The 14,253-nt window shown below is 57.1% G+C and overlaps 1 protein-coding gene across 1 annotated transcript in view; it reads left to right on the top strand.

Annotated features, from left to right (window-relative positions):
• The window catches only part of CNTN2 (contactin 2), a 33,239-nt gene that overhangs the window by 7,922 nt on the left and 11,064 nt on the right, over positions 1–14,253 (top strand). Inside the window, exons 2-14 of the mRNA XM_043484950.1 lie at positions 1,020–1,181; positions 6,524–6,668; positions 6,749–6,924; positions 7,082–7,177; positions 7,544–7,753; positions 8,019–8,118; positions 9,621–9,796; positions 10,132–10,268; positions 10,727–10,856; positions 12,215–12,365; positions 12,488–12,615; positions 13,068–13,243; positions 13,804–13,924. Coding sequence (XP_043340885.1) covers positions 1,112–1,181; positions 6,524–6,668; positions 6,749–6,924; positions 7,082–7,177; positions 7,544–7,753; positions 8,019–8,118; positions 9,621–9,796; positions 10,132–10,268; positions 10,727–10,856; positions 12,215–12,365; positions 12,488–12,615; positions 13,068–13,243; positions 13,804–13,924 — 1,816 coding nt within the window. The 5' untranslated portion in view covers positions 1,020–1,111. The remainder of the gene's footprint in view (positions 1–1,019; positions 1,182–6,523; positions 6,669–6,748; positions 6,925–7,081; positions 7,178–7,543; positions 7,754–8,018; positions 8,119–9,620; positions 9,797–10,131; positions 10,269–10,726; positions 10,857–12,214; positions 12,366–12,487; positions 12,616–13,067; positions 13,244–13,803; positions 13,925–14,253) is intronic.

Raw genomic sequence — 14,253 nt, 5'->3', positions numbered from 1 at the left:
TCAGACTGATGGAGAGGCTCTGATTGCTATTGGTGCCCCCAGGGAGCACGTTCTCCAGGTCTCCAGGATTTAACCAAGTCTCTGCTCATCCCGACTTCCCTGGTAGCTCAGGCAGTAAAGAATCTGCCTGTAATGCAGGAGAACCATGTTCGATCCCTGGGTTGATCGAACCCAGTTCAATTGATCCCAGGTGGGATACCTGAATCAATCGATCCCTGGGTTGATCGAACCTGGTTCAGTTGGTCCCAGATTGAATCCCTGGGTCAATCCCTGGTTGATCCCTGGGTTAATTGAACCCGGTTCGATTGATCCCAGGTTGGATCCCTGGATCGATCAATCCCTGGGTCAAGAGGATCCCCTGGAGAAGGCAACTCATCTCGGCAGGAGGGAAGTTTCTCTAGGAGCTGCGTTCTCTCTTGCCGCCCAGAGGCCTGTCAGGACCACTAGTCCATCTGGTTGGGGAGCCTTGCTAAGGGGGCCAAAGTTATGGCTCCATCATGCACAGCACATAAGGGTGAGAGGGTGGGGATGAATCAGTGAAACTCCTCCTCACTGCTAGAGAAATAAGGCTGGTTCCTGGAGACTAGAGGCAACTCACAGAGGCCCTCATTACCCTCCAACCCAGCCACTGTGGGAGCAGGACCAGGGAGAGTGGGCCTGATCCTGAGAAGATGGATCTGGTTCCCCACACCCGGGCTCAGGCCCCAGCCCCTCCAGCCCTCCAGGAGAGCTGTTCCCGGCTAACAGGCAGAGGCTGCCTTCACTTCCCAAGCAGCACCACCCAGCGGGCGGCTGGAGGAAGGGAGGGGCCCAGGGCAGGGCCAGACCCCCAGGGGGCCAGCATGAGGCACTCAGCCCGGGAAGAGCTGCTGGGCAATAGTCAGGCCCCTTCCCGGGGGCTGTGGGGAGGGTGGGAGTGACTCCAGCCTCTCCTCAGGCTGAGGCAGAAGCGTGGCGTGCCCGGAGCTGCGATGGGCGCTGCTCAGCTCCGAGGCCTCCCCATCCCTCTGCTCCCCCAGGTGCCTCTCGGCCTCCAGCCGGAGTCTCCGGAGTCTCCGTGTGCTGGGCTGAGGCTCGTCTCCGCTGCCCGCCCCAGCCTGGAGTGCCCACCATGGGGACGCCCATCGGGAGGAAAGCAGGCCTGCTGATGCTGGTAGCCGCGGCCCTAGTCTCCACCCCAGGTAAGAGGGCTTGTCCGGCCCGGGAGCCAGCAGCGATGTGTCAGGCGTTCTATCTTTGTTAGGGATGACTGCACTGCTGTAGCACTTCAGGGAGAGGACATTTCCTTGTGGGATTTTCGTGTCTGTGGATTTTACTTTTCCTGAGATTAGGAGGAGAGGGGATGAGTCTTTGTCTCACTGCAGATGAAAGAAACAAGATCCAGAGAGGGTGACTGGCTTGCCCTGGGTCACACAGCAAGACTACGGCACAGCCAGAGCTCCACGTTAGCAGAGTTGTAGCCCTTAAGGCTGCAAGATTAAAATTAGCTGCTTAGCTGTCCTAGCTGCACTTCAAGGCCTCATGGCCGTATTGGACAGCACAGATTATAGAGTATTTCCATCCTCACATAATGTTCTGTTGGAAAGGACTGCTCTAGGGTCCCCTGACCACAAAACCCTGGGAGGGAGGGCTCCTCAGGGCAGTGCTGAACCCTGGCGAGTGGGCCAGATGTGGAACAGGATCTGGGCAGAGATGAGGCAGGGCAGAGGGTGCCCAGGAAGCAGGCAGGCGAGGCCCAAGGAAGGTTCTCGAGACGGTGGTCCCGGGGTTGGGGGGCTGGCAGAAGGGGAGGGGGCGGGGCAGGGCGAGCCGTGCAAGGCTCTAGCAGCCTCTGCCGCTCAAGAGCCTGCTGGGACCGCTGCTCGGTCTCTCCGCCCTGACCCCCAGCCTAGACCCACAGACGTGTCCTTTTCCCTTAAAGATTGCCACGGGAGAAAGCGTGCTCATCATCTGATGTCCTTCTGGAGTCCTAACTGCTTCAGACCCTACCTCCCCACCCTGCAGTCCCCTGCAGCCAGCACATTTTAATTCTTCGTCTCGGCAGGGAGGGACCCCACTGGTATACAGTCAGGTGTTCTCACTATGTTTCAACCACCTCCCAGCCCTGCACCCAGGTCAGTGAGGCTGCGAGGAAATAGGGAGCCTCCCGGGCGCCCAGCCCAGGTCTAGCTCCTGGTGCCAGGGCTCCCAGGCCTGGAGGTGCTGCTGGGTAGAGATCCCAGCCTTCAGGGAGCAGGAGACATCTAGCCCAGAGAAAGCAGAGGAGAGGTGCCTGGGGCTCCTCCAGGCTCCCGACCCTCAGGGGCAGCTCAGTCCTGGGACCCCAGCACCCGGGGCAAACAGCCTCTGGAGTCCTTAGACCCCGAGAGGCAGGAAGGCCCAGGAAGGTGGGACCTGGCCGGCCCCCGGGAGGAGCGTCCATGGCTGTTCATCCCCTTGGAAGGGGCCTCGGCTCTTAGCTGTCTCTGTGCACCTACCCTGGGGACACAGCTTTGGACTCCTGCACCCCAGTGCAAAGTAGCGCGGTGCGGCTTCCCCGACACACTCCCGGCTCCCTCTGCTTCCCCTGTGAGGTCCCGATGCCTATGCACTGAGGAGCAGAGTTGTCAGGACAGGGAATCAGGAGAGAATCAGAGAGGTTGTCAAACAGGGAGAGCATGGAGGCGGTGGATTTGCCCGGGAGTTGTGTGTGTGTGTGTGTGTGTATGGTGCATGTGTGGGTGGATGTGTGTATAGCTTCATAGGAAGGCATGGGGTGAGTGAGTGTGTGCCTGTGGATGGGAGGGTGGAGATGTGAGTGTGATGCGTGGACGACATGCTACATATGAGGGGATGACAAACATATATCAAGGCCTTAGGCACAGTGCAGCGGCTCACAGCTCTGACTGCCCTTCAGAATGTCCACACAGCCCCTTTAAAATCTAGATGCTTTGGCCTCCCTCCTAGAGATGCTGATTCAGTACCTTCAGGATGGACCAGCACCTCTGATGCTTCTGCTGGGAAGCAGGTCAAGAATCCTGAGCCCTGTGGCTGAGGACGTGGCTCTGGGTCCACACCCCAGACCTGCTCCTTCTCGCTGTGTGATTTGGGGCCAGTTTTTTAACCTCTAAGTCTCAGTTTTCAGATTAGCCAAACAATAAAGTGGCGGTACCTATCTTGTAAAGAGGTTATAGAAAAGAAATGTGGAGCATGATATTTGATAAAGAGTAAGCCCTCAAGAGATAGGATCTATTTTGTGATTATTAATGCCTGGATATTATGAATGCTTATTTTGTATATGTATGTATGTATATACAAGTATATGTGGACGTTTGTAGCTGTCTGTGCGTGGAAACAGATGTGTGTATAAAAGTATATATCTGACTCCTGGAGTAGCTTAGAAAGTCATGTATGTATATATGTGTGAGGTCTGTGTGCACGTGAAGAAGTGAGCGTACATGACAGGTGTGGAAAGTGTGCATGTGTGGATGGTGGGGTGAGGGTGTGTATGTGGCCTAGGCAGGGGATCAAGCTTTTCCCAGAAGGAAGCCAGTCTTGAAGCATCAGTGTGCCCCGGGCCCACTCAGCCCCCCACCCCCACCGAGCAGACAGACTTCCTGGAAGCTGCGATTATGCAGGGCTGTTCCCAGCAGCCGGGCTGCCTCCCCCGCCCCTCCGCACAGTCCCAGCTGGGGCAGGGGTCCCTCCCCTCCACCGCCGTCATTAACTCGGGATTAAGCTGGGCCATCTCTGAGGCCTGGGGCAGCCGTGAGGGAGAGCCGGCTTGGGGGGAGGCGGGGTGCCGTTTCAGGAAGCCCTGCCTCCTCTTCCATTCTTAGAGCTGCCTAGCAGCTGCTGTCACTCCCAGGGGTCTGGAACCGGGCCTCAGATGTGCCGTGGGGCCCAAGGCTGACAGCTGGATGAACCAGGAGAGCAGACACTAATTAGTTAATGGGGACCCCACCCCACGACCCACCGAGGAGGCTGAAATCAGCGTCACTGGGGGACAGGAGCCAACTCGGGGTGGCTGGCTCCCGCCTGACACCACAAAGGCAAGGCATGCCCGGCAGCCCGGCCAGCACATCGAGGCGGGTGTGGGACCCTGTCCTTTGCCTCGCATCCCCCGCCAGGGAGCCCGGACACGCGACCGGAAGAGCAAGGCATCTGCTCCGGGAGAGGGCCAGGCAGAGAAGTGCTGTTTGCATGCAGCATGCCCATCTGCTCAGCAAACCCAGGAGCCCAAGATCTAGACCTGTGTGTGCCCCAGGCTTGCCCTGTGATGATGGGCAAGTCGTTCCCCTTTCTGGGCCTCCCTTTCTTGAGTTGTCACACAGAAATTTTATAAAATGCCCCAAAGCCACCCATACAGCACCCACCCAGCCCTGAGCCTGCCTTCCCCCAGCCCCGACCCTTGGATCCGGGGGCCAAGTGCGGAGCACACAGCCTGTGCTGGCTGACCCTGCTGTGGGCCTTGGGAGGGGCGTTCATCTTCCCATTTCCCAGGTGAGGAAGCTGAGGCCCAGAGGGTCCTGTGATAGCCCGCAGAGGCCCAAGCCCCAGCACGTTCTCTGGGGACGCCTCCCAGAAGGAACACAGGCCCCGGGCCATGCGTCCTCGCCCCGCCACTTGCCCTGTGGCTTCCGGGCGTCTGTCCAGGCCCCTCTCATGCCCCACCGGCCAGCTCTCCCATGAGTCCTCTGGACCCACTCCAAGGATCCCTGCACGTGAACCTAAACCATCACGGTCCTTGCCTTCTTGTACTGTCAGCTTTCTGTCTTCCTTCCTAGACCTCAGGCTCCATGTGAAAGGAGTTGTGCTACTCAGCCCCTAGCCCAGTGCTAAGTATACAACAGGAACTCAGGACCTGCGAGGGGGGGTGATTGCCTGAGCTAACTTAACAAGATGGAGTCTGTCTGTCATTGTCCAGTCATTAAGTCATGTCCAACTCTTTGCAGCTCCATGGACTGCAGCATGCCAGGCTTCCCTGTCCTTTACCATCTCCTGGAGTTTGCTCAAACTCATGTCCATTGAGTTGGTGATGCCATCTCACCAGCTCAACCTCTACCGCCCCCTACTCTTGCCTTCAATCTTCCCCAGCATCAGGCTCTTTCCCAAAGAGTTGGCTCTTTGCATCAAGTGGTCAAGTATTGGAGCTTCCAATGGATATCCAGGACTGATTTCCTTTAGGATTGACTGGATTGATCTTGCTGTCCAAAGGACTCTCAGAGTCTTCTCCAGCATCACAGTTTGAAAGCATCAATTCTTTGGCATTCAGCCATCTTTACGGTCCAATTCTCACATCTGTACGTGACTTCTGGAAAAACCATAGCTTTGACTACAAGGACCTTTGTCAGCAAAGTGATGTCTCCACTTTTTAATACGCTGTCTAGGTTTGTTCTGACTTGTCTTCCAAGGAGCAAGCATTTTTTTTTTTTTAATTTTGGAGCAAGCATCTTTTAATTTCATGGCTGCAGTCACTGTCCATAGTGATTTTGGAGCCCAAGAAAATGAAGTCTGTCACTGTTTCCATTGTTTCCCCATCTATCTGCCATGAAGTGACGGGACCAGATGCCATGATCTTAGTTTTCTGAATGTTGAGTTTTAAGCCAACTTTTTCACTCTCCTCTTTCACTTTCATCAAGAGGCTCTTTAGTTTCTCTCCACTTCCTCCCATAAAGGGTGGTATCATCTGAATATCTGAAGTTGTTGATATTTATTTCTCCTGCCAATCTTTATCCCAGCTTGTGATTCATCCAACCTGGTGTTTCACATGATGTGCTCTGCATATGAGTTAAATAAGCAGGGTGACGATATACAACCTTGATGTACTCCTTTCCCAATTTTGAACCACTCCATTGTTCCATGTCCTATTCTAACTGTTGCTTCTTGACCTGCATACAAGTTTCTCAGGATACAGGAAAGGTGGTCTGATATTCCCATCTCTTTAAGAATTTTCCAGTTTATTGTGATTCACACAGTCAAAGGCTTTCTCATAGTCAATGAGGCAGATGTTTTTGGAATTCTCTTGCTTTTTTTATGATCCAGCAGATGTTGGCAATTTGATCTCTGCTTCCTCTACCTTTTCTAAATCCAGCTTTTACATCTGGAAGTTCTCAGTTCACGTACTGTTGAAACCTAGCTTGAAGAATTTTGAGCATTACCTTGCTAGCTTGTGAGATGAGCGCAATTGTACAGTAAGCTGAACATTCTTTGACACTGTCTTTCTTTGGGATGTGAATGAAAAGTGACCTTTTCCAGTCTTGTGGCCACTGCTGAGTTTTCCAAATTTGTGGTCTGCCTAACCTATTGAAATTGAAGTTTTAATGAATTATCATTAAATAAAATTAAAAACCTGGTTACTCAGCTGCACCAGCCATATTTCAGGGGCACAATGGCCAGTAGCCAGTGGCTACTGTACTGGACAGTTCAGAAAATGGAACCTTCCCATCACTGCAGAAAGTTCTATTGGACAACAGTGCCCTGAAGACCAGGCTCCAACTGGCCCCGAGGCCCTGAGACCTCTGGTGATGTCCCCCATCTGCAGCTTGGAGCTCGGCCTGGGGATCCCCAGCTACCTTTGGGCCTGTCTTTGAAGAGCAACCCCTCGGCCTGCTATTCCCAGAGGAGTCCACAGAGGAGAAGGTGATGCTGGCGTGCCGCGCACGGGCCAGCCCCCCGGCTACCTATAGGTGAGGCCCCGCGGTGGTGCCGGGAGGCCCTGGGCAGCGGCAGGCTGTCCTCACGCCAGCCCCCGCCACCCCCACTGCAGGTGGAAGATGAACGGCACCGAGATGAAGCTGGAGCCGGGCTCCCGCCAGCAGCTAGTCGGCGGCAACCTGGTCATCATGAACCCCAGCAAGGCCCAGGATGCTGGCGTCTACCAGTGCCTGGCCTCCAACCCCGTGGGCACGGTCGTCAGCAGAGAGGCTGTCCTCCGCTTCGGCTGTGAGCCCCACGGGGGACTGAGACGCTCTGGGGGGTGGCAAAGAGGGTGCTGGGAGGCGTCCAGAAAGGGCGGGTAACTCCCGCCCCATGGAGGCTGAGCAGGGCGGGGCCCGCAGCCTTGAAGGCCAGCGCTTGAGGGCCTGGTTCCCACCTCCAGTTCTGCAGGAATTCTCCAAGGAGGATCGAGACCCAGTGAAGACCCACGAAGGCTGGGGGGTGATGCTGCCCTGCAACCCGCCCGCCCACTACCCAGGTGAGCCAGGGCCCTGGGCGATGCGAGCGGGCACAGGAGGCGTCCGGCCGCTCACAGAGGGGTGGAGTAAGCGGTGGTGAGGGGCCCCGGAGTGCGGATCCCTGGGTCCCCAGCTCTGGATCAGTCTGTGCCCCACAGCACCCCAGACTGGGAGCGTCCCCAATCACCGCGGGCTGTCTCCCCAGCAGACTGCACTCCCTGAGAGTGGGACTAACGACGCGACTTCCCTCTGGGTCCCCCCCCAGCCCCAGTTCCGGGCCCCGCAGCTCTCAGGACGGGGTCTGCAGGTCCCCAGCCACACGGTGGGGTCCCAGCAGAGCTGGTGCATTAACCAGTGGCCCAGGTTCCTCACACGCCCCCTTCCAGGCTTGTCCTACCGCTGGCTCCTCAATGAGTTCCCCAACTTCATCCCGACGGATGGGCGACACTTCGTGTCCCAGACCACAGGGAACCTGTACATCGCACGGACCAACGCCTCAGACCTGGGCAACTACTCCTGCCTGGCCACCAGCCACATGGACTTCTCCACCAAGAGCGTCTTCAGCAAGTTTGCTCAGCTCAACCTGGCTGCAGAAGGTCAGGGTTGGTGCACAGGGCCCGGGGAGGGGGCTGAAGGGCTCAAGGGCGTTGGGAACGCGGGCTTTCCCTTTGAAGCTGTAAAGAGCAGCTTGGAGGGCACAGGGTCTGGGCCTGGACCCCGGGGCCCTCCTGTGGCCCAGCCTCAGAGCCTTGCTCCAGCCGCCAAGGGCAAAGGCAGGCTCTGAGCTGCGCTGAGGTTGCAAGCACGGGAGCCCTGACCTGGAGCATTTGTGTCTGATGCGCACACTCCCCCTCTCCGCAGACACCAGGCTCTTTGCTCCCAGCATCAAGGCCAGGTTCCCGGCAGAGACCTATGCCCTGGTCGGACAGCAGGTCACCCTGGAGTGCTTCGCCTTCGGGAAGTGAGTGGTGGGGAGGGAGGGCACAGCCCCTCCGAGCCCCCAGGGAGAGGGCAGGGCCAGCCCTCGGCTATCTTGGTGCCCCGCAAGGTCTAGCAGAATGCTGGGCCCTCAGTGGGCACTGAGTCTGTAGGTGAGGCATCACACACTCCAGGGCCCCGACAAGTGTCAGCTCACTTGGTCTTCCCAGAAACACATGACAGGCTCAGGCAGCTTATGTAGCACCCCAGGCTGGAGGCAGGTAACGTGGTGAGTGGACCCAAGCTGGCCTGCCTTGTTGAAACCCCAGCTCTGTCACTTGCTGACGGGGAGACCTTGGGTAAACCACTTAACCTCTCTGAGCCTCAGTTTCCCTATTTTTTCAGTTCAGTTCAGTCACTCAGTCATGTCCAACTCTTTGCAACCCCATGAACCGCAGCACGCCATCACCAACTCCCAGAGTTTACCCAAACCCATGTTCATTGAGTCGGTGATGCCATCTCATACTCTGTCGTCCCCTTCTCCTCCTTACCTCAATGTTTCCCAGCATCAGGGTCTTTTCAAATGAGTCATCCCTTTGCATCAGGTGGCCAAAGTGTTGGAGTTTCAGCTTCAGCATCAGTCCTTCCAATGAACACCCAGGACTGATCTCCTTTAGGATGGACTGGCTGGATCTCCTTGCAGGCCAGGGGACTCTCAAGAGTCTTCTCGAGCAGCACAGTTCAAAAGCATCAATTCTTCAGTGCTCAGCTTTCTTTATAGTCCAACTCTCACATTCCCTACTTGAACATAGTGTTAATAATAGTACCTACCTCGTGGAGTTGTTATGAGGTTTGAATGAACTAATATACATACAGTGCTTAGAACAGTATCTGGCATTGAATAAGGATTCTATGGATGCTAACAGTTATCTTTTAAGATAGAAAATTTATAACAGAAATCTTCCTCGCTCAGGAAAAGAACTCACTGGACCAGTGCTAAGCTGATAGCAGGTGCCCGATAAATGTCCGTAGAATGAATGAAAGAATGTGATTTGACCATTGGTCCCCTCCTCCCTCCTATATCTCCTGTGGTTACCCAGGATGCCCCCTGCTTTGTGGAAAGTGATTGGGCTTCCAGAAAATCCATGTTTAAAGCACATAAGAGTCACTGATTCCTCAGTCAATTTAGTACACAAATTACTAACAGCATCCCCTTTGAAAAGTAGAGGCCAGGCCCCGCTGGGGAGAAGGCAGAGGGAACCGTAGGGACCCTGGTCTCAGGCCGCTGCTGAGGAGGCGGGGCCCAGGAGAGGCCGCTGCGGGGTAGGGTGGGGTGGGAGGAGGGCAAGCCAGCTTCGGGGTGCAGACCCCCGGCGCCCTGAGCCCCCGGGAGCAGCCTCTCCCTGCCGCTCTCCCCGTCTCTCCTGGACCCCTCTCCCTTCCCCACCTGCCCCGCGTCCCAGGAGGGCCCGGTGGGGGTGAGGGGCGGGAGGCACGGGGCGTCTGCCCAGCCCTGCCCAGCCCTCTGACTCCGTCTCCCCGCAGCCCGGTCCCCAGGATCAAATGGCGCAAAGTGGACGGCTCCCTGTCCCCGCAGTGGGCCACGGCCGAGCCCACCCTGCAGATCCCCAGCGTGGGCTTCGAGGACGAGGGCACCTACGAGTGTGAGGCGGAGAACGCCAAGGGCCGCGACACCGTCCAGGGCCGCATCATCGTGCAGGGTACGGCCGGCGCCCGCGGCCCCGCCTTCCCCGGCCCGAGAGGCGGGAGGCTGGGCAGCCCGGTGCTCAAGCCTTCAGCCCAGAGTGCGCTGGGTACGGGGCGGAAGAGGCTCGTGCTGCGGCCGGCTCACGGCCTGGGCTGCAGAGCGCACGGAGCGTGTCCCAGTGATTTAAGTCACGAAAAGTTACTGGAGAGGCGCCAGGAACCTGCTTCTCCCCACCTCCACCGCCCCCATCCCGTCCCGGAACCCTCCGCCCTGCGGCCCGACGGCCCGGGGACTTAGCCCCGAGGCCCTGCCCGGCTCCGCCGCAGACGCTCCCCTTGGTCTCCACAGCTCAGCCCGAGTGGCTCCGGGTGATCTCCGACAGGGAGGCTGACATCGGTTCGGATCTCCACTGGGCGTGCGCCGCCGCTGGCAAGCCCCGGCCCGCAGTGCGCTGGCTGCGGAACGGGGAGCCTCTGACCTCCCAGGTAGGAGACGTGGGGCGTCCGTCCTCCCCCACCCAGCGCACTGTGCTCTGCTTCCCGGTCCCCTCCCCTCCAGGTCTCCCCCTCCACACACACCCCCGGGGACCCTTTGGGCCAGTAAGGGTGCCAGAGGCTAGTTCTAAGTGCTTCTGTACATCCCAGAGCCACATTCTCCCGGTCAGCCGGAGAGACTCCTGACTGGAGGGTCCAGGGACCTGGGTCCAGGCACACGTCAGCCACAAACGCACCGGTGGTCTTCAGCCCCCTGGCTTCCATGTGCGGACAGGCATGAGGGCTGGGGAACCTCTGCACCCTGGGATCCAGGCGGCCCTGGAGAGGACTGTGCATGGGGGCTTTCTCCAGGCAGCCCCGTCTCCACTGCGCCCCACTGTGAGCGCCCAGGCTGGCACTCCAGTAGTCCTGATGCCCCTCCCCGGCCCGGGGCGGGCATTTCTGCACAGGCCCGGGTAGAAGTGCTGGCCGGGGACTTGCGGTTCTCCAAGCTGAGCCTGGAGGACTCGGGCATGTACCAGTGCGTGGCGGAGAACAAGCACGGTACCATCTACGCCAGCGCCGAGCTGGCGGTGCAAGGTAAAAGGCCCCGGGAGAGAGGTCGTCCCCAGGGACAGCCGGGGGGCCGGTCAGGAATTCTGAGCAGCAGTATGTCTGCATTCACATACTCACCTGGCAGTTTTCCAGCAGCTTCTAAGTAGAACTCAGGGATGGAAGACAAGCTGAGGCACTAGACAGAGAGCTCCCAGAGGACAGGGTATCGGCTTGACCCACATCTGAAAGTAAATGTCTACTGTTAAAAAAAAAGGAGGCAAAAGTCACTGGAAACCAAATCAACTAGATTTGGGTTTAATGCGGCCCCTTTGCTTATGTGACCTTTGGCAAATTATTAACCTCTTTGTGGCTCAGTTTCTTGATTAATAAAATCAAGAAATCATCGTCCAGCCCTCATACAGGCTATAGGGTCAAAGGAGATGATAGAGCTAAAGCATAGAGAACCTGCCCATCACATAACAGATGCCTATAAATGTCAGCTGGTCCAGTATCCTTAGTTGTGTGACTTGGGAGCTTGCAGTCTGTTTCCTCATCTGTAAAATGGACAGAATGGAACCTATCTCATCAAGTTGTAGTGAGGCTTAACGAGGACTCACTCATTCATTCAACCAGTAGTTTTTCAACACATCCTAAGAAGTGAATATGAAAGATAAGGTCTCTGCCTTCAAGTATCTTACAATCCAGTGAAGAGGGACAAATAAACAGAAAATCAAATAATTAAAAAGGCTAATTTCAGACAGTCATAAAGAATACAGTATAACGGAACTTCCTCAGAGTGGTGGGGTAAGGCGGGCCAGTCAGAGGCAATGGTCAGGGGAGACCTCTCTGAGGAAGTCACATTTGCAATGTGTATCAATCATGTGAGATCTGGGCATTTTGAAGCAAAACCGATGGTAAGTGCAAAGGTCCTGAGGCAGGAAAAACCATGGCATCTTCACGGGACAGAAAAGAGAAAGGAAAAATGGCCCAGGTGATTGGAGCCCAGTGAGTGCGGGAAGGAGCAGAATGCAATCAGGGTGGAGACGGCTGTGCCAGCCCTCAGGAGGTGCTGGGCTGCATCCTCAGTGTCCGACTTGTGTGTTTTGAAAAGATATTCCTGGCGGCTGTGTGGAGAAGATCGTAGAAAGAACATGCAAAAACAGGAAGACCAAATAAGGGGCTCTCGGTAGCCCAGCGGAGATCTGGTGGTAGTTGAGGTGGCGGGAGGTGAGGGGAAGGGGCTGGATCCTGGCTATTTTAGAAGTGGTGCTGCTGGGAGTCACTCATGCATTAGCCATAGAGGGCCCGTTGGCTGTTTAGTGTGTAGCCAGGTGGCGTCTTAAGGGCAAAGGGGCACTGTTTTGATTCCCCGGTTGACTGCGGGGTTCTCCCCTTCCTTCCAGCGCTTGCCCCCGACTTCAGGCTGAACCCTGTAAGGCGTCTGATCCCTGCAGCCCGAGGAGGAGAGGTCGTGATCCCCTGCCAGCCCCGGGCCGCTCCTAAGGCAGTGGTGCTCTGGAGCAAAGGCACTGAAATTTTGGTCAACAGCAGCAGGTATGAGCCCAGCCCCTCCGCCCCGAGCGATTCCGGCTCCACCCCCTCCCTGGACTCCCACCCCCGTCCCGGGACCACAGGGTGTTCCCAGGTCAGCCAGGTGTACTCCGTCCCCGCTGCAGAGTGACTGTGACTCCAGATGGCACCTTGATCATAAGAAACGTCAGTCGGTCCGATGAAGGCAAATACACCTGCTTTGCTGAGAACTTCATGGGGAAAGCCAACAGCACGGGCACCCTGTCTGTGCGAGGTGAGGGCGATGGTTTGGCTGCGGTCGGTGGCTCAGGCCCCTCAGGGCGCCCTCCGTCCCCACCATCGGGCTCGTGTTCCTCCCAGTTCCTTTTTTTTTTAAATTAATTTATTTTAATTGGAGGCCAATTACTTTACAATATTGTAGTGGCTTTCTAATCAGCCTCGGGTGATGGGATGGGGAGGGAGGTGGGAGGGGGTTCAGGATGGGGGACATGTGTTCACCAGTTCCATTTCGAGGCTACCCCGGGGGTGGTTTCAGTGGGGACCACCATCCAGGATATGCGCCTCCATCCCTCCCACACATTTGGGGGGCTGCTGGCGGGTCAGGGTACTGTTGCCATGCGGCCTGTTCTCTTTCCTGGGGTTCCAGGCAAACCCTCTCGCCCCCCCCTGCTGCCCCTGCCGGGCCTGTCTCCTCCTGCTCCACTCAGGGGCCCTCTGTCTTGGCAGATGCAACCAAAATCACGCTAGCCCCCTCGAGCGCCGACATCAACCTAGGTGACAACCTGACCCTGCAATGCCATGCCTCCCACGACCCCACCATGGACCTCACCTTCGTCTGGACCCTGGACGACTTCCCCATCGACTCTGACAAGCCTGGGGGTCACTACCGAAGGGTCAGCGTGGTAAGGCCTGAGGCCAGAGAACTCAGGGCTTCTCCCTCCTTGGTAGACAGGGCACCCAAGATGTCCGTAATCATTACCACCCCAAAGCCTTTCCCCTTCCCCCAGAAATGCTGGCAAGCCCATCCCTGGGTCCATACACACCCTCCCTTAGACAGGCAGCTCCCTGGGTTCCACCCAAAGTCTGTGCATGCAGGAGGTTAGGGGCAAGCCTGGATTCCCAGCATCCAGCAAGACTGAATTCCCCACTGCTATCCTGCTGCCCGCCCCAACGCAGATGATATCATTAACCTGAACCAATATTGACTGTCTTCTCTAAAAAAAAAACAACAACAAAAAAAAACCTGCTGTTTAATCCCCAGTGGTACCAAGTAGAAAGTAGCTGATTCCTCCCATGGAGCAGAGAGGAACAGTGAGGTGAAGAGGTCTGTGGGCATAACGGAGCAGGGGACCGTGAGCCGCACCTCCTGCCCCCTGACTCACTGCTGGGGAGGGTCCTGTGACCTAGCTGGGTCTGAGGGCTGCGTCCTCTGACTTACCCGTGCTCTGTCCCTCGTGTGCAGAAGGAGACAGTTGGGGATCTGACCATCCTGAATGCCCAGCTGCGCCATGGCGGGAAGTACACGTGCACGGCCCAGACAGTGGTGGACAGCGCGTCTAAGGAGGCCACAGTCCTGGTCCGAGGTAAGGCCAGGCGGTGGTGGACGGGGCGTCTAAGGAGGCCACGGTCCTGGTCCGAGGTAAGGCCAGGCGGTGGTGGACGGGGCGTCTAAGGAGGCCACGGTCCTGGTCCGAGGTAAGGCCAGGCGGTGGTGGACGGGGCGTCTAAGGAGGCCACGGTCCTGGTCCGAGGTAAGGCCAGGCGGTGGTGGACGGGGCGTCTAAGGAGGCCACAGTCCTGGTCCGAGGTATGGGGCTCCTACCCCACCCCCACTGTGACAGGCGTCTAACAAATCTGTTGCGCTGAACTCATCCCAAGGGCCTTTGCAGGTACTGAATGAATAGAATACTCT

Source organism: Cervus canadensis, chromosome 13, assembly GCF_019320065.1.
Source record: "Cervus canadensis isolate Bull #8, Minnesota chromosome 13, ASM1932006v1, whole genome shotgun sequence".
Lineage (NCBI taxonomy): Eukaryota > Metazoa > Chordata > Mammalia > Artiodactyla > Cervidae > Cervus > Cervus canadensis.
The sequence above is the reverse complement of the archived record's forward strand: the minus strand, read 5'-3'. Positions and strand labels throughout refer to the sequence as shown.